This window comes from Scomber japonicus, chromosome 9, assembly GCF_027409825.1.
Source record: "Scomber japonicus isolate fScoJap1 chromosome 9, fScoJap1.pri, whole genome shotgun sequence".
In the NCBI taxonomy this organism is placed as follows: Eukaryota; Metazoa; Chordata; class Actinopteri; order Scombriformes; family Scombridae; genus Scomber; species Scomber japonicus.
The window spans coordinates 18,139,636-18,158,393 of NC_070586.1; the positions used below are offsets into that span (position 1 = coordinate 18,139,636).

The following is an 18,758-nucleotide window of genomic DNA, read 5'->3' on the forward strand; positions in this document are numbered from 1 at the left end:
GACATTCAATTAATTTTCAAGCAAAAACACAAACAATTTACTAGCACCAGCTTCTCAAATGTGAGAGGATTTCCTGCTTTTCTCTGTTTTATATCATAATAAATTGAAAATATCTTTTTGACTATTAGTGGGATAAAACAAATTATTTGAAGACATCACTTTATATGTTAGGATATTGTATTTGGTGCTTCTCACTGTGCTCTGAAATTTTATAGACCAAAAACTCATGATCGTAATCAATCAAGAAAATCAGTAGTTTTCAGAAATATTTTGAATAATAAACTGCACACATATAAAAGCGTGTGAAAGCTGCAGAAGCAATGAAACAGATTTTTGGTCAAGATTGCTTTAAAAAAAAGAAAAAGAGAGGATCAAAGGGGATTAAAAGAGTGCTGTTTGTGGACTACAAAAATAAATGTGAGTAAACAATTTGGTCCTTCATAAGTTTGACCAAAACTAATCACCCGCTCTGCCCCTCATCCACTTCCAGTGTGAATGAACCCCAGTGCAAAGTTTGTTAAACTGCTGCAACATAATGAGCCAAATGTACAACACTCAGTCCTGACATGATTTACACACTTAAGAGACTGCTAGGCATAAACTTGACATGCCTGTACTGCGCTACTAATCATGGGAAGTGATAGTGTATTTGTTTTAATGAGTCTTACAAGAGGAGCATACACAATGGGCTTCCATGTATATACTTCCTCCACACCTGGTCAGTGACATAGCAGGAACTATGACCACATCCCACTTCATTTACAGCAGCTCTACAGACAGCTCAGACTTTATGCCCCACAGGAAATGATCACATTAGAAAAACTAGATATAGAATCAGCATCCTCATGAGGAAGAAACAACAATGATGCAGTAAAGATATGCCAGTTTACTATAAGTTCAGTACTGTTTCCACTCCTCAGACAGCTGCATAAATAATGAAAGAAACTCGTGTATTCATGATTGATCACATGGCTGTCACATTAACAAGAAGTTAGCCATATCCTGTAATAACTCCTTAACGCTCTCGTGAGGAAAAGTTGACAGTTTCGTATCCTCCAGGCTGCTTCTTTTTTTTTTTTTTAATTCTCCCGGGACAAAAATGAACTGACCTGCCAGTATTAACATTCACAACATGTGGCTGCCTGCTCCGCTGTGGAAATCCCTCCACAACTGTCAAAGACACGTCTGCGGGGAGGCACCGAGAGTTCACGCTTACTACTCAAACCACAAGTGTTACCAAAACAACCAGACCTTCCTATGAAAAGAAGTTTACCTGTTGATTTTTAGAGCGAAAGCGCGTCGCTCGGCGCTGTTCAAAGAAGCCATAAAGGAGTGTGCACAGTCCGGTTCAGCCGCTCTCTGGCTTCGGTGTTTTTCTGCGGTCTGACCAGCTCGCCGTCACCGACACGCCGCCTCCACTCCTCGCTACAGCGCGACTGTCATGTCAACACTCATCTGGCTTGTAGCGGCGGGACCAGCTTTCCTGGGTGTAAACTTCCGCATTTGATTTGAGCCATCCCGCAGAGAGAGACAGAGAGAGAGAGAGAGAGAGAGAGAGAGAGAGAGAGAGAGAGAGAGAGAGAAAGAAAGAGAGAGAGAGAGAGAGAGGGGGGGGGGGGGGGGGGGGGTAGGACACGCTGGATGAGAAGCTCTCCCTCGCTGCCGAGATCAGCCTGTTTGTAGGTTTCCTTTAAAAACATTAAAAATAAATAAAAAACTGTGGTTAAACTGTGGTCTCAGGACCTCCTAGTGGGTTCCTGAAGGAGTTCCAGGGGGCATTAAGACATAAAACATTACTCTGTTTGAAACAAGTGTGACTGTTTTTTTGCAGAAAAAATATAAGTAGCCTACCAAGTTAAACTACTTTAGGCCTATATAAGACCTACTCCTCCCTCATTTAAAAGTATAGAATCTATGCAAATGTCACAAGTTTCACTCCTACTTCACTGTCAGGTCACTTCTCAGTGTTTGTGCACAGGTGGCTTTCAGTTTCCACATCACACTTGTTTAAATTGAATATTGAACCAAATTATTTTTTGATATTATGATATATTAAATCCTACTCATAGGCACAGAGAAACTTTCCACTTTCAGCAGGTGAATGTGAAAACAGCCCTCCAGTGTCACACTCTGCACATACATCATTCTGCACAGTAAAGCTCAAACATTCAACTGTAGGAACAAGAAGAAAAACACACTTTTGACTGGAAGGGGACATTAACAGTTTTCTCTTGTGGCTAGACTATATGTGAGTGACAGGAGATGGTAAGAGTGAGAGGGGAAACAAATCCAGTCTCTAATGAGTGACAAAAAAAATAGTAATATAGTAGGGGAGAGAAAATGATCAGTTTTTAACACTCAGTTTCCTCCATATAGAAACAAGTTTGAGTCAGTGATGTCACTCATTCAACTCCTGCTGTGCTGTACTCAAACCAACCATTCAGTTAGGCTGGAAGCCAATAATGTAATATGAAAACAAAATTAGGAAGTTTAACGTGACTCGTGCATTTATTAATTATACTGGGGAAATTTCACATAAATCCAAGTTCTCAATGTATTGCCCATAATATGGACTCAGTTGAATTTAGAAAGTAACTCATAAACAATAAGAAATGTTCACATACAATTAGTATATTACAATGATTGTTTTTTTTTTTAGATTTAAAATCTGATTTTACTGCCTATCTTTAGGTAGGTTTTTTTTTACTTTTACTTTTGAACTGAAAGTTACATCCTGTCCTTTATGTTATCTTTACTGCATTATGATGCCTAATTGTTTTCTGTGATTGTATTATTGTCACACATGTAGCAAATGATGGGGAAAAAATATATTGTTTCCAAAAGGACTTTAAAAAAGCTCACAAAATAAGATCCTAAGACTAGCAACTTAAGAGGTTACATAGACACAATATCATGTACTGTCCAATCCAACAGTTCTGCTATATATTGATATTGTTATCATTATATTATTATATTGTTGTTATTTTAAAAGGTTTATACACGGTGGGTCTGTGACTTTAACATTTTATAATTTGAGTTGAGTTGAGTCATCCTATTGTATAGCCTATTTTGAGATATCATACAGCAACATACGTATTAGTCAAGAATCTTTGTATGACAGGTTTATTATATATTTTCTTAATATGAGACTATGCTGAAAGTCCTCATATATTTCACTCATAGGCTAAGCATCATTCTCTATTAATTGTGAATACTGGAGCGCCGCTGTGTACACTAATACGGTTTCTGTCGTCCTCTTCTGGTTAAAACTAGATATTACAGCACTTTTACCTTCAAAGAGAGACAGAGGAAAACCAGATGTCTGTGTATTTATCTACATGAAAATATTATAAATTTTATATTTTATTTTTTGGTTTACTGCGTCTCTCTTACTCACTCTCCTTTCTTTGTAATCTTTTACTCTCCTGCAGACTTTGCGTCCCCAAAGCGGAACCTTTGTCGCTGCTTCTCCTTTTTCAACCGAGTCTAGTTTGTGTTGCACTCTGTCAAAACGTAGAGCAGCAGCAGTGGACGACTAGGACCTGAACTTTTGAACATCTGTAGCCTATATTTGACAGGACTACTCAGGTAATTTATTCATTGTCATCGTAAATCAAGTAATGTTTGTTTATTTTGCTATGGCGGCAAATTGAGCAGTGTAGAATAACACAAGTCGATTTTATTTTACAACGCACATTTAAAAACAACAAAGTGCTTTACAGACAGATCAAATTACGGGATTATTTGATTGAGGATTACAATCTAACGAACAAACAAAACAAAAGCCAGACTGTGGTTAGGCATGCCTTCATGATGACATTTAAGAGGCTGAAAAGAGATGGGTCTTCAGACAAGGTTTAAAAATATCAATGAAGGGGGAAGATTTAGTCTAGTTAGTGACCAACTATTTAGGGCCGAACAGCTGACCTTTTGGTTTTTAACTGCGTGGAAAGGGAACCAGCTGATCTCAGGGGTCTGGAGGGGGAATAGGGGATGAGCAGTTTAGAGAGGTAACCTGGTGCCTGACCATGCAGTGCTTTAAAAACCGTGTAAAGTGAATTTAGACATTTTCTTCTAAACACATGAAATAGGTTATAAATGCATTTCAACCATTTAGATTTGAATTGTGGAGCTAGGCTTCACAAACTGTGTTTCAAGATTTCTGTGTTCAAGATTTAGTGGGCGGGCCTGAAAAATCACCTCTGCATTATGTATGGCTGCGGTGATTGGCATAAACCCACCCCTGCTGCTGTAGAGGTATATATACATTCAGGGCACACTACTACCACTACTACTAGTCTACAGTTAGCTGCGAACTAGCCTCCGGGCTAGCAGCTGAGTTAGCAACAGTAAGCTCTCAGATGTAGCATCCATGTTTCTGGTAGAGATGGTGACTTTGATTGACAGGTGACACTTGATAGGGGGCGGGGTTTCAGCGACTTCTTACCACAATTTTTTTTAATCATTGAAATTTGGCAGGGTGGTTAACAACACACTTTTCTGTGGTATGTCAAACTCAGAACACATATTTATTCTTACTTTACACATACTTTAAAGGCAAATATAGTCATCTTAAAACCAAATTTGTGCTTAAGTGGTAGTCACTGGCCAGTAGGAGATATATGGTCTCTCTTTTTTGATGAGGAGTCTCGCTGCTGCATTTTGAACCAGCTGCAGGCAGGATAGGCTCCTACACAGAATATTGTAAGACAAATAAAGTCAATGTCAGCCACACATAATAGATACGTTACCCTTTCACTGAGTGTTAATACTGTGGCAAGCAAGTCCATGTTATTCTTCAATACTGTCTGTATTGTCAAGACTTGTATGGAGCAGAATGACCAGGAGAAAGCAGCTGTCCACCAACCACTGTATGTGGATAATCTTTATCATGTTAAATGAATAACACAATGAGTAATCAGAGTTGTGTTATACAGTTTTTAAACGTAAGTTAGTTATATTTAATGTTAGTCGGTAGTTGTTTTCCTCTCAAGTGGGATTGAGGAGCTTCTCAAATGTATTAATCCTGCTCACAAAATGGATTATGAAATGTGTTTGTGTCTGATTCAGTGTCACTGTTAACAGACGTTATTTCTGGTATGGATGGCATGGTGATGGAGGAGGAGGATGATTGCCCAGAGCTGGTGCCCATCGACACCCAGCCCGGTCCTTCTGCAGACCAGATACCCGTCACCATCATCACCGGCTACCTCGGTGAGAGACTGTCTGTGCTACAGACAGTTTTAATGAGCTTATAAAAGAGATTATAGTCTCACACATATCAGTCCATCCTCACTACAACCCAAACAGCATTAGTATTAGACAAGGGTATATCTATTGTAATAATATAGTTTAACCAAGGTTTGTTTTGCTTAATTATTCTTTACAAATTATATATTTGTGTCTCTTTTTAGGTTCTGGAAAGACAACCCTCCTGAACTATATCTTAACAGAACAACACAACAAACGGATTGCGGTCATTCTCAATGAATTTGGAGAAGGTAAACTAAAAGGCTCCTTAGGAAGTATTTAAACTGGTAATATTATTACAAAGAAAGATGTTCCATGATATATGTTTGTACTTTAACTTGAATTATTGTGTTGTTCCCTCGACTTGCCACTAGAGAGCAGCATAGTAACAACTTTGAACTCCAACAAGCTCATGAATGTTTTCACACACACACACAGCTTGTAGAATAGCATGCATCGTATTTGATTAGGACCTTGTTATTAGTCTCTGTCATTTTTCATACATTTATGTAGATTCATGTGATTATGTTAAATGATGATGTTTTGAGCAGTTTCACAGAACATTAAAACCTGTTCTGTTTGGCTTTGGAAAACTGCTCAGTCTCTATCAGTGGCTTCATCCTGATCACTAGTTTGCATCCTCTCCCTGCAGGCAGCGCCCTTGAGAAGTCGCTCGCAGTGAGCCAGGATGGAGAGCTGTATGAGGAGTGGCTGGAGCTAAGAAATGGCTGCCTTTGCTGCTCTGTCAAGTACATTCATTAACTATAACCTATTCAGATAGATAAAAATGTATCATAATTACAGTTGCTTTTAACTTGTTACTTCATTTTTGTTATAAATACTGTAATTTAGTTGAAATTATTAACCTTTTGTATCACCATTTGCATGCACCAACTAATGTGAAAATGGGGATATTACACAGTACTTATTTGTTACTTTTAACTAGTTTAAGTGTGATATTTGTACTAAGTTGAAAATATAACATGTTATTGCATTGTGTTACATTTAGTTAGCCATTTTTCATCAACAGTGACTGTTCTTTATTTTTCAGGGACAATGGTTTAAAAGCCATAGAGAACCTGATGGAGAAGAAAGGAAAGTTTGACTACATCTTATTAGAAACTACAGGACTTGCTGATCCAGGTAATACACAATTGCAAAGTTAAAAGAAGAGAAGTTTTTGATGTCAAGTAGACTGTTGTAGTTAAAGTGTTTTTCACTGTTTTTCAAGCTCCCGATCTTGAACATAAGTTACATTTCTCGCCTGGGGAGCATGTAGACAGTTATTTGCCTTCTTTGAAACCTCATGGAGTCATCAGCTGTTTCACCAGGAGGTGGGTTGCGTGTGGGCTAAAGGCAGAGAGGCATCCTGGTCCTGCTTTTAGCCCACACACAGATTTGACAGTTGACTCACAAACATAAGCATTGATTTAATGCAAGAAATAACCAAATTCACATTATATGATTTTTTGTACATCTTTGCTAATTGTTTATCTTACGGTTTTGATTTCCTAACAACAACATGCAATGCTAAAAATAAAGCTAATAAGCAGGTTGCATGGTTGTTTTCTATTTAACTGTCACTAAATCAAAGTAACAGCAGAACTGAAGGTCTTTAAACAGCATTTCAACCATATAGAGACTGTTAAACAAACCAAGTGGCAGAATCCAATTGAAAGAGCTTATTGCTTAATACCTTATCCTCTTTGCTATAAAATGTTACTTTCACAGGACTTGATGTCATGAATATAAACAGTTAAAATCAAACTGAAATAACACAAGTTCAACAAGTGTCAAAGTCTAAATAAATCTGCCAAAAGTTCCCTATAGCTTTGTTTATTTCAGTGGCGTCATTATATTTTTCAGATATGCTGCTTTGTGGCTGTTAACATTGTACTTTTGTCTTTAATATATATCTCCATTTTTTTGATGGTGAATTGATGTGATGTCTCAGATCTGTGTTTCAAAGTCAGGAAGTAAACCAGACTTGACGTACACTGCTCATACTAGCTCTGCTTTGGCTTTATGAAGCAGATCCTGGTTCAGTTTGTAAGGCTTATTCAAGACAGGGTTTTCACCTAGTTTTCACAAGTATTTTATGGATCAAGCTATGAGATCAAGTAATTTAAAAAATCTTAATATGTTGAAAACCTGCTAATGTCTTTCTAAAGCTCCAATCAGAAGTTATGTATTTTCTAACAGTCTTGTGTTGCTGTGACAGGAGCATCTAAGGAGCTTATTTCCATCAGCGATGCAAAAAAACAAAACAAAAAAATAGCAGCCGTTCTCCTCCTAGGTTTGAATCAGGAAATCAATATTAGGCCATTACACGGTGAGCACTGTGCCGATTGGGGTGTGTCGTCAAGTGACAGGTGTCAGAGGAGGTAGCGGCATGGGCAGACGCACACCTTTTGGTGGCAAGGCAGAATCAACAGAGCACGCTCAGACTGGGGCTGTCTTGAGTCCTCTGTCATGTCATTGGCTGAGACAGGCTTGTTATCGACCAGGACGGGTCTGTCATTGGCCCTGGCAGTACTGTCAATCATAAAGGCTCCCTGGGGGATTCTCCCCTTCCATCCAGGAAGGGCTTGGATGAGTTATGTGAAACATGCCACTCAAAAACAGTGTTTTCATTACACATCCATCAAATATTTACAATGCTTTCTTATTCTCGCTTGGCAGTTTGACAAAAGTGCATTATGTGAGCAAGCTGAGGCTGGCATGGTAACATAGGGTCTTATAATAACCTCGTCCACAGGAAAATGGAAACAAACCAAATGTATCAGCAAGAGATAAACAATTGAAAGCTTCTTGTTTTTTATCTGGTCCACAGAGTTCACCCAGATGAAAAAGCTTGCAGTGTTTCTTAAAATAGTGCTCTGCTGCATTTTAAAAACTTAAACTTAAGATATGCATTCAGTGTTGAAACGATGAGTTGATGGACAGAAAATGAATCAACAATTCTGATAATTTGTAAATTGTAAGTCATTTATCAGACAAAAATCATACACAGGTTTCAGCAGAGGATGTGACATTTTTTACTGTTTTTATTGTTTAAATGAAATATATTTGAAGACTGAGACTGTTAAACTAAACACAACTAAAATGTGACTTTTTCTGACTGAATGATTGACGTGATTTATTTCAATATAGTCGTAATATGTACAGTACCAAAACTGAGTCAAAAGTTTGGACACACCATCCCATTCGCTTGAATAAGAAAATGTGTCCAAACTTTTGACTGCTACAGTATTCAGTAGCTGCAGTTTTCATCTCAAAAATCTCTGATGTGTGACAGTATAATAAATTGCATGTGCCAAGGGCCACATTTATATTGTCAACTTTTTCTAGTCTTTTTAAAGCCTCATGCAGAAGTTATTAATTTAGAAGAACAGTTTCAGACAAAAAGAAGAATAGGGCGTTTATTTAGTTGGATAACATTTCCCTGCCTAACACTTTGTGTATGTTTGTATGTTTTAACGCATGTCAGTCACTTACATCTACAGTTTGATTTCTCTGGCAGGAGCTGTGGCCTCCATGTTCTGGGTGGATGCAGAGCTTGGCAGTGACATCTATCTGGATGGTAAGATGTTTAGAATAATTTGTGATGACAGAGCATTTAAATCTCTGTCCCTCCCACAGTGACGATGTTGCGAATATTGTTTGTGTTTAATCTGTTAGTCTCGATTTCTCAGACATTATCGGTGTGACTGGTATTACTATTAATTATATTATTACTTAAGAGGAGAAATGCATTAAGCTGCTGCCATTTCAAAACATTGTACGATTAATGGAGGTTGTATGATTTAAAGGTCACACTGTTAAACTTTAAAAAGCTCAACTGTTTCACCATGGAACTGATTAACAAGAAAAATCCAACGTTATTACTCAGACATCCAGTTTTGAGGCTGTAACAGCTCCAACTGCTGTCCAGTTTAGATGAGACAGTTTTTTATGACTTGCCTAAATGGTAATTGCCTTGTTTGTCGGGACATATTTTGTCTTGTTCATGTATCTGTTTTTGTGTGTGTGTGTGTGTGTGTGTGCATGTGTTCTCAAGCTTGCTGTCTCACTCCTTACACCGAATACTCAGCTGTCCTCTCTGTTGTGACAGGCCAGTAGACCAAAAGTGTGCTGCAAATAAGTCAGAGAAAGTGACTCAGACAAACAGACAAAACTAAACACCAAAAGGCAGCAGCAGCAGTCGCTAGAAGAATGTGAACAAGTTGTGGTACTTCCTGTGATTCACCCATCACAAACATTTTGTTTATCCTAGGCATCATCACTGTCATCGATGCCAAGTTTGGTCTTAAGGTATGTGATATAAGGAAACTTTGAAGTGGCTTTTACTGTATTATATTTTTTTGAATTGAATTGAATTGAATGCCTTTATTGTCATTGTACATTACAGTACAACGTGATTAAGAGTGCTACTCCACTGTGGTACACAAATAAATAAATAGATACAACAATATACAATAAATACAACAAATGTACAATAAATATAACATTTATTTTCTGTTCAAACGTTAAGTCAATCAGCAGTTTTGATAATTGATTAGTTGCTCAGGTCATTTATCAAGCAAAAATGCTCAACATTTACTTCCTTTAGCATTCATTTAGCTTCCTAAATGTGGGAATTTCTTTGTCTGTTTGCTTGTAAATAGAAATTCATTGAATTTTGAACCGTTGGTCAGACAAAACGAGTAGTTTGAAGTCATCGCTTTGGACAGTGGGGCATTGTAAAGGGCATTTTTCAGATTAATTGATTGATTCAGTCATAAGTTGTAGACCAAATCTTGTATCAGCAATATTAGCTACTGAGCAACACCTAAATGAATAGTGTTCATTGTGACTTTAAGGCCAGAATAACCTGTTAAACTTGTGACTTACTTGTTTGTAACTCTGCCCTCGCATAGCAACACACACACACATCCTGCCCTCCCTATGGTATTTAAAAGGAACAGGACAAATGACACCTAGATAATGGGCTCTAATTTGAAGGTGTCATGCTCAGTGAGGTGACACATTTTATGGCCGAGGTGCTGCTCTGTCCTTGCGGCACGGAGAGACAAGATGAAGGAATCCGTGACAGAAAGAAGGAGAGGATAACTCATAGTGAAGGAGTAATTGATATCAGAGCTATGACCATTGTAATAGGACTGTCACATCCATTCACCTGCCTCTACCCTCATGTGTCCATTGAAATATGAATCAGAGGGGTTTCAACTTAACTGGAGCTCTCAGCCTCATGCCCACAGAGAGGCCTTTGTTTCCTGGTACAGAGGTTGTTGAATAAAGCAGCGATCGGTCATTCTATTAAGATTTTTTTTAATACATTTTTGTCATTCATTCCATCAGAGGTGAGAGTGACCGACTAATGTCAGATTGACACTTGGGGTCAGGATCTAGATTAACACCTCCTGCTCTGTCTGTTATCACATATTAAAGTGCTTTGGAAAACGCTGCATCCCAGGTGCAACCATGGGACACAAACCAAATGAAAAGTGATCTCCTGTGGTTTCATGTGTTGAGAGAGGTAGATGAAATGTAGGACCTTTTCTTTTTATCAATTTATCTGTCACATTTTGCGTTGGCTATTGCAAATGTTGAGCATTTTCCCCATTTATATATACATATTTTTCTCAAGATTATATTAAAAGAAGGAAGTCTTTGGGGTTAGGGTTAGCAGTTTTGCACATTGAATCCTTTTTTTTCATTTTGTAATCACATATGCAATCATTTCTCCCTTTTTATAGCAACTAACAGAGGAAAAAGCTAATGGACTGGTCAATGAGGCAGCCAGGTAAGCTCATTTTTTAAGACTAAATCCATCACACCAGGTCTCATAACTTGCTGTTGACCGTACTCTTGCCCACCCGCCTGCCTGTCTCTCTGTTTGTCTCCTCCAGCAGCTGTGTGGTGTTTTTGTTGAACAAATACACTGATGAATAAAGACCAGTTGCATGACCCTTTGCATTCTTCTTCTTTTGTTTGTGTTTTCACCTCTAAACTAAACAGCGCTCGGCTCCCATTTGAGTTTGACACCGTCCACTGCCACCCATGAACACACATAGATGGGGAAATTGGAGTTTTTCATTTTGCAATTTTATTCATTCATTTTTTTGGGGCTTCTTGGTGTAGATTTTTCTTTTGCAACTTTTCAAGAGCATGTTCATGTTAGCCAAATAAACACAGTATGTATTTCATGTCTTTAGGCAGATCGCCCTCGCTGACCTGACTGTTATTAATAAGGTGGACCTGGTGAATGAAGAGGAACTCGCAGAAATCAGAGATGCTGTCAGGTCAGCCTTAAATTATTTACTTATTTATTTTTATTTATACTAATGCTATTGAGCTGTGTGAATGTTTGGAGAATGTAATGTTAGATTTAGCCTGTACATACCGTCACAAACAACAGAGATGTCAGGGAGATATGTTAAAACAAGAGAGGTTTAATTTGATATGAACATTTTTTTCCTCTCACTTCAGGTCTATAAATGGCCTTGTCAAGATTTTAGAGACACAGAGATCAAGGTAAGTTATTTTTTCTAAGCACAGTGGGATTATTTTTGTGTGATAAGCTTTTCTGTGGCCAGTTTTCTGCTTTGTTGAGTGTAACAGATGAACTCCACGTGCGGCTCCTGCTCAGATCTTTGTATCAAAGATGAAGCAGTTTAGGCGTGACATTGCACCCCAATTCTCACACACACACGTATAGATATACAAACGGCTGCACCCTGAGTAAACACCAAACCTTCACTGGTGTCCAGTTACCCACAAGTCTTTGCTCTCTGACCCCAGGTCGTCCAGTCGACAGGGCTATATGAGTGTGAATGTGCATGCGTGCTTATGCTCCCTCAGTGTTAGCATGTTATTGGACCCAGGTAACATCTGACTAACACAAGCAGTGTGTATCAAAGGTTTGGGTGTGTCTCCGCTCTGCTTTGCCCCCCTAGCAGAGTTCAGACCAGGGTGAGATGAAAGACACCGTGCAGAGAGGGGTTAATCAGAAAAACATTCTCACAGCCAGTCAGAACCTGTTCCACTTGGTCACCGTTCTGTTATTTGTTACATGTTTCTTTTTTGTTAACTTGTTGCAAAAACTGAAATTTCTTGCTTACTTTAAACCTTCTATGTTATTGTTTGATGTTAAAATGAAAGTGGGTGAGGGTAAAATTAAATGATCAGTGGTTTTCTTCCACAGGGTTGATCTCTCTAAAGTTCTGGATCTACATTCGTTCGACAGTAATGATGGAGCAAAGTAAGTTTGATTTTGTACCATAATGGTTTCATGTACATAAAAAGTATTCACTCTGAAGAAAACATGCCATATAATTTTTGAGAAAATCAAATGAAAAAAATAACTAAATAATATATCAGTGGATAATTGGTTATTTCACATAAAACATTATATAAGTCTCGCTTAAATTTGGTTATTAAAGAATTGTGACCAAGATAAAATGAGACATTTTGCAATTGAAAAAATAAACTGTCTGTGTTTCTGAATTGCTGCAAATATATCTTTGCCATGTCTGTTCAAAGGCAAAGACTGTACCATCCAATCTTCAGATGGTTATCATTCAATACACAGACTGCAAGTGCAGATCCAGAAGTGAAAAAATCCAAGATATAACACTGCTCAGTACATCATAACACTGTGTAACTGTGCAGCTATTTTCACATTTACACTGACCAAGGTTTGATTTTAAAGCAGTCGTTTAACATTTAGTTAAATGCATTCGTTTGCTTTCTTGCTGAAAGATTGATACCACTCACATGTCTGTGCGGTAACGCTAAATTTATAGCTGGAGCCAGCAGCCAGTTAGCTTTGTATAAAGACTAAACAGGAAACATGGGGAACCAGGAAAATGGGGGAAATAGGTTGCCTGGCTCTGTCCAAAGGTAACAAAATCTGTCTACCAGCCCCTCTAAAGCACAATAACTAACATGTTCATCTCGATTTTTAAATCTGAATAAAACTGTTTTAAAAAAACAACAATTATTTACTGTTTTACTGGTGATTAGGGCAACAAGCAGACTCTCATTTATCTCTCAGCAAGAAAGTGAATAAGCATATTTCCAAAAATGACAAGCTATTACTTTAGAGTTTTATTTTAAAAAGTTTTGAAAATAAATATTTTACTGAATTTAATTTAGCAATGCAACATAATTATGTGTGTATAATTGTCAAATTTGAAATGTTTTTACTGGATTTCTGAGGCTGATACCAATATAGATAACAACATATCATCTAAAGTTGTCATTGAATGTTACATAATATTTGGTGATCCATTCAATATTTTTTTATAGGGATCCCCTAAATTTGTAAGAAATGTATATTGCAGGACATTTCTTCTTTCTAGATCTATTTATTAAAACTTTCCTCAAAAAGGAAGAACCAAAGAGACATTAATGAGTGACAGTAATCAAAACAAAACCTCCTAGTGTCCCCATCCACCCCTATCCAGTGTCCATTTCCTTATTGGCCCCATACCTCCACCAGGCTGGCCAGACATGGAAAAGCCACATAAAGTAATGGAGCATGACATTTGATAGTAAATAAATAAATGTGTTTTCTCTGGTGGACAAATTAATTACTGGTTTGTTTTTATGTGACCTCGAACATATCTTTGACATTTCTGTGCTACAGTTGTTAGTAATTGGACAACACATATGCTCATACCAATGTGTATGTGCACATGTACAGTATCTATAATGTTTGATTTTACAACTTGCAGTGTAATATCAAGAGCCTTTTTAAACTGCTGAAATCTTTCTGAATTGATGGCTTTTGTTTCTAGTCTGTCTGAACTGTGTACCCAACACTCTTTGATACTGTTGCTCACCACGTTTCTCTCTAATTAACAGAGTCTTTTATTGAGCGTCCCCCTGTTACACCCCAGGGTGGTCATCATATTGTATCCCCTGTAGAATGTCATTCTCATGAATAGAGTCAGTGTTCATCCCTTCATGTGAATGAAACGGGCCGCAGTGTTAAAGCTCTCTTACATGCCCTTAGTCAGTGTCTCTGAGGCCAGCTGCAGAGGATTAGAGCTGTGTGTGTCCACTGGCTCCCAAGGAGTCCCCCTTGTCCCAACAGATAGCTCCTTTCCCCTTGCCTTTGAGAGTCGGGGCCCCTCCTCTTCTAGATCCCACGCTGGCTGTTTGAAGCGGCCCCCCGCCGCTCCGCCTGTGTGGTACTAACTAACAGCACGAAGGGCTCAAGCTGCTGGACACAACATTTAGCCTCCTTGTGAGGTCAGGGAGAGGGGGGGAGGACGAGGAGGTCTGATGGAAAGAACAAGGGCTGTAGTTTGTTTGGGGGTGTTTTGTAGGATTTAATTGCCATTTCTAAAGTTTTCACAAGTCCATTCAGGGCTGTGTCATTAGGCACTGATACAGCATACAGTGGCCTTACAGCATACTGTAAGGCAGAACACATTGTCCACTCTCCTTCTGCAGATAAATGAAAGGACGTAGAGGAAAGCAGTAAAAAAACACTGTCTTCCAATTTTATTTAACCAGGAAAACCTAATTTAGAAACCTCCCTTACAAGTGTTCCCTGGGCAGGATGGGCAGTAATAATAATAATAAGTTACAGGCAAACAATGTAAGAAAGACAACACAAAATGCTTAAAACAGTGGTTCTTAAACTTTTTGGCTTGTACCACTTAGAATTAAAGCAGTAACTACTTGAAAATCCTCATAACTGGTTCTGTGTGTCTACCAGTTGTGAGAAGTTTAATCAGAAAAATCAGGTTTTTCTTGTTTTATAATCCCAAAAAGTAACTTTATCCAGAAATCCACAAGACAAAAAAGAAATATAGTAGAGGAATGCAGTTTCTTCAATAATTTTAAATCGTACAATTATGTCATTATTATTTTAACTCTTTCACTGACACAAGCTGCTAATGCAGCTTCAGAAATTAAAAATGTCACATACAAAACCTCAAGATGTAGCACTGATCAGTCTGTAACGACAGTGTGCAAATTATATGAGATATACATTTGTACACATTTAAAGTCTGATTTAAATCTTTCTTGAATACAACTGGTTGTGAGCTTTTTTATAGTCTTTCTAAGTGGGATTTTTATCTCTTTTGTGGAATAAAAATTAAAATTATGTCATGTTTTTTTTTCTCCTCTGAAAGTCTAGAAGAGAAGCTCAAGCTTGTGAAGTCTACCAGACCACATCTGGACAAGGTATTGTTTGTATCTCTTTAGTTTTTATTCACTCAACTCCTTTATACTTACTCTCCTCACAACTCTTAAAGTTAGCCTTGTTTTGTTTGCTAATTTATTTTAACACATCATTTCCTACAGAATTAGGGGGATGCATTCTCCTGAGGCTAAAGTTGTGCCCTGCATTCCCTGAGGCTCCGACATTGTAGTAAAAACTCCCTCCCAGCTTTGGTTTTTGTGTTGAGATCAACTTGAGGCTTTTGATGTTTTTTCTTGTTACACTACAAATAGACTCAATTTGGGTCATATACAGCAAAGACATTGACACACAATAATCCTCAGTACACTGGGCACACAGTCACTGACCAGAGTCTTAGCTTGGTGTTATGACTTTACAGCTGTTAAATTGAATCCAGCTGTCATAAACTATAATGTATAAACCACATTTCACCCATTAAATTTGCCTATGAGTGTCAGTTACGAATGGGAAACCTCTAGTATACCATTTTAACAGAAGATGTGCAGTGTATCCCAAATATCTAAACATCAGATATGTCAAAAATATTTATCCCATGATTATGTCATCAAGCATTTGAGCCAATGACTCCTCACAGCAATTAGGCCACATATTGTTTTCAGTTGTGCTTTATACCCGTGAACTTTTATCACAGGATGAGAAGAGATGAGGGTTGTTTGTGTGTGTAAATAACGGCATTGTTGTCTGTTTTCTCCAGGTTCCCTTTTCCCGCATGAAGCTCAACCGTCCCCCAGACCCTCCCCCTTATCCCCTGCCCCCCCCTTTCCCCATGTTGCTCTTTTCATGTAAATGAGAATGCTGTTTTTCTGTTGTTATACCAAATGACAAGGAAGTGTGTAACCTTAACACTTAAACACAAAACCCCCAAATATCTGCAAAGTGCCCTTTTAATGCTGTAAGGAAGTATGGAGAGGAGGGAGCGTGTGAGAAAAAAGAGTGAGAGAAGGGGGATGTAGGCAGATAAAGAGGGGTGGCGTTGCTGGGTTTCAGGTGCCGAGCAGAGTTGTGGTTTTTGACACGGTCATTGACAAAGTCATCAAATAGGGTGTAAAAACACTTCTTTTGTTTAACGTTCATAATGACTTTGCTGGTTTCAGTAAACCAAAAAAATATATGTTAAAATGGGTTTTAAATAAAAGCCTGTATTTGAAGTGAAAATGTGAATCTTAGAACATTTTAGGTTATTTTAAATTGTTATTTATCTGAGTGAGAAATGTTGGAAAGTACTCAAATTGTGAGCAAGAATGTCAATAAAGTAATTTTCCGAATTTTGTGTATATTCTGACAACATCTCGATATTTTATTTGTCATTCTCAGACTATTTTAACCGTGACGTTTGAAGTAGCTGGTGATCTTTCTGAGGACGCTTTAAACTTCTTCATCCAGGTACACACTCTGCATCATTCAGATTCTCTTTTTTGTTTTCCTGCTACCGTTACTAATTAGCTCTAACATAATACTGTCCTTTGAAAAGTAAATACCCATTTTCCACTGTTTTAGGATCTCCTATGGGAAAAGATGTTCAAAAACAAAGAAGGGCAACCCATGACTGTCATCAGGTTAAAGGTACAGTAAAGCACAATAGCCAGCCCGGTGGCAGCAGTGATCAATAACTGCTGCTTTATTATCTGTATTAATCAGTTCCAAACACTTCATTCACTGTCAGTTAATGTGTTACTTGAGGCATGTGACTTATGTGTTTCTGTGTGTTTTCAGGGCATAATATCATTTGAAGGTAAAGCCCACCAAGTGATGCTGCAGGGGGTCCACGAGCTGTATGAGCTGAATGACACTCCACAGCTTTGGGAGGAGAACTCGCGGATCAGCCGACTGGTCTTTATAGGTAAAGAAACACACACGTCTTTCACTCATGTATCCTTACACAATTCTTTTTCAACACTCTGAGGGCAGCAAAGTAATAGAGTTACAATGAAATGATCAAATTGGAATTACCCTGGAAGAACACTGCAATTTGGGCCAAATTATTTGGGAGCCACATGACAGCTGAAAATGCTGAATTTGTAAATATACAATTACAATACATACAATACAATACAAGCATACAGTTAAACACTATAGTTTTCTTTCAAGTAAGATTCTCTGAAAATATGATTAGTAACACATTACATACTGTAGCTCTTTCCAAGGATTTCTTCAGGAGATTGCAAGGAAATGATCAAACCATAAAATAAAGAGAAGTTTGCCTGTGTCAAAATGTAGAAATTCTTTCTCTCTTTCATTCTTTCTTTCTTTCTTTCGCATTTTACTGCCTTGGGCTAGACCTGATCTTGTATGATATAAATTCATGCATGCTATGTTAATGCTTCTCACTGTAAATTGATGTTCATTGATGTCTCTGCTCTGCCCCACAGGTAGGAACCTGGACAAGGACATTCTGCAGGAAAAGTTCATCTCAGCTGTAGTGCAAGGAGCAAAGAGAAGTTAGAAGTGTTGCACTCGTCTTCAAAAGCTAAAACTGTTGATTCTGGAGAACATTTCGGGGCTGTTCACTCCAGTTCCTTTTCAAGAAAAGGAAGAGGTACGTCCGAGGATGGCTAAGGTTACTGTAAAGTAGTGATCAATACAGTAGTTTTAAATTGTGATAAATTATCACAACCTATTTTAAAAGTATATCAAAGTCAGAGTGTTTATGTTGCTCTAGAGTTAAATGGTGTGTGATGTGCTTCTCAACATGACCTCTAAGATGCTAAAAAGATCCATACATTTAATCATTACATTGTACCTTTTTAAAAAGATGGCTTTTGTAAAATCTGCCATTTTTAAAGGTCAGAGCCCCTCCTAGTTTTGGAAGTTGCAAAGTGACATACAAGTCAAGCTGTGATCACAGACTGTAATTTGCTAAATGAAATGGCCTCACTTATGTTTCTGGCTTCAAACATTCTGCATTTTTATTTATGAACAATAAAGTTTTTCTGAACATATTTCTGTGCCAACGTTTTGTTACAAACAAATAAAATGGTTTAAATCATTAGTAAACTTGGCTGATTCTAGCTGACAATGGCAGGCATTAACATAACAACAGAGACAAAGTGCCTTTGTCTTTAAGTGGTAAGTTCACTATGATACTAAACACAGTGGGGGGAAAAGCATTAAAATCTTAGTTTTTTGTTCTCATAAAAGACATTCAAAGAGTTTCCAATGTTGGATCCAGTAAAATCAGCTCTAATTATTGTTCAAAAACATTTTGTTAGTAGCCTGCAAACACCTGTTTACTTTTTATTTCCACATCTGCCCATCTAAACTGGATGGTTTCTTACATTTATTC

The 18,758-nt window shown here is 37.8% G+C and overlaps 2 protein-coding genes across 3 annotated transcripts in view; one reads left to right on the forward strand and one right to left on the reverse strand.

Moving 5' to 3' along the window:
- Positions 1 to 1,410, reverse strand: part of dock8 (dedicator of cytokinesis 8) — a 54,498-nt gene extending 53,088 nt beyond the window's left edge. For both annotated transcript variants that reach the window (XM_053326102.1, XM_053326101.1), the window contains exon 1: positions 1,274 to 1,410. In XM_053326102.1, coding sequence (XP_053182077.1) covers positions 1,274 to 1,326 — 53 coding nt within the window. In that variant the 5' untranslated portion in view covers positions 1,327 to 1,410. The remainder of the gene's footprint in view (positions 1 to 1,273) is intronic.
- A 2,095-nt stretch (positions 1,411 to 3,505) lies between these two features.
- Positions 3,506 to 18,408, forward strand: cbwd (COBW domain containing). Its single transcript, XM_053325249.1, has 16 exons — positions 3,506 to 3,588; positions 5,086 to 5,214; positions 5,415 to 5,501; positions 5,903 to 5,999; positions 6,302 to 6,393; positions 8,774 to 8,833; positions 9,527 to 9,564; positions 11,010 to 11,056; positions 11,469 to 11,555; positions 11,743 to 11,787; positions 12,458 to 12,514; positions 15,405 to 15,456; positions 16,790 to 16,858; positions 16,973 to 17,038; positions 17,189 to 17,315; positions 17,845 to 18,408. The coding sequence occupies exons 2-16, from the start codon at positions 5,100 to 5,102 to the stop codon at positions 17,916 to 17,918; spliced, it is 1,113 nt and encodes a 370-aa protein (XP_053181224.1). The 5' UTR covers positions 3,506 to 3,588; positions 5,086 to 5,099; the 3' UTR covers positions 17,919 to 18,408.
- Positions 18,409 to 18,758: the final 350 nt, after the last annotated feature.

Coding starts and splice junctions, on each gene's coding strand:
- cbwd (XM_053325249.1), top strand. CDS start 5,100: ATGGATGGCATGGTGATGGAGGAGGAGGATGATTGCCCAGAGCTGGTG. Junction 6,394..8,773: donor TACAGGACTTGCTGATCCAG/GTAATACACAAT, acceptor TTTCTCTGGCAG/GAGCTGTGGCCTCCATGTTC. Junction 11,057..11,468: donor CTGGTCAATGAGGCAGCCAG/GTAAGCTCATTT, acceptor TCATGTCTTTAG/GCAGATCGCCCTCGCTGACC.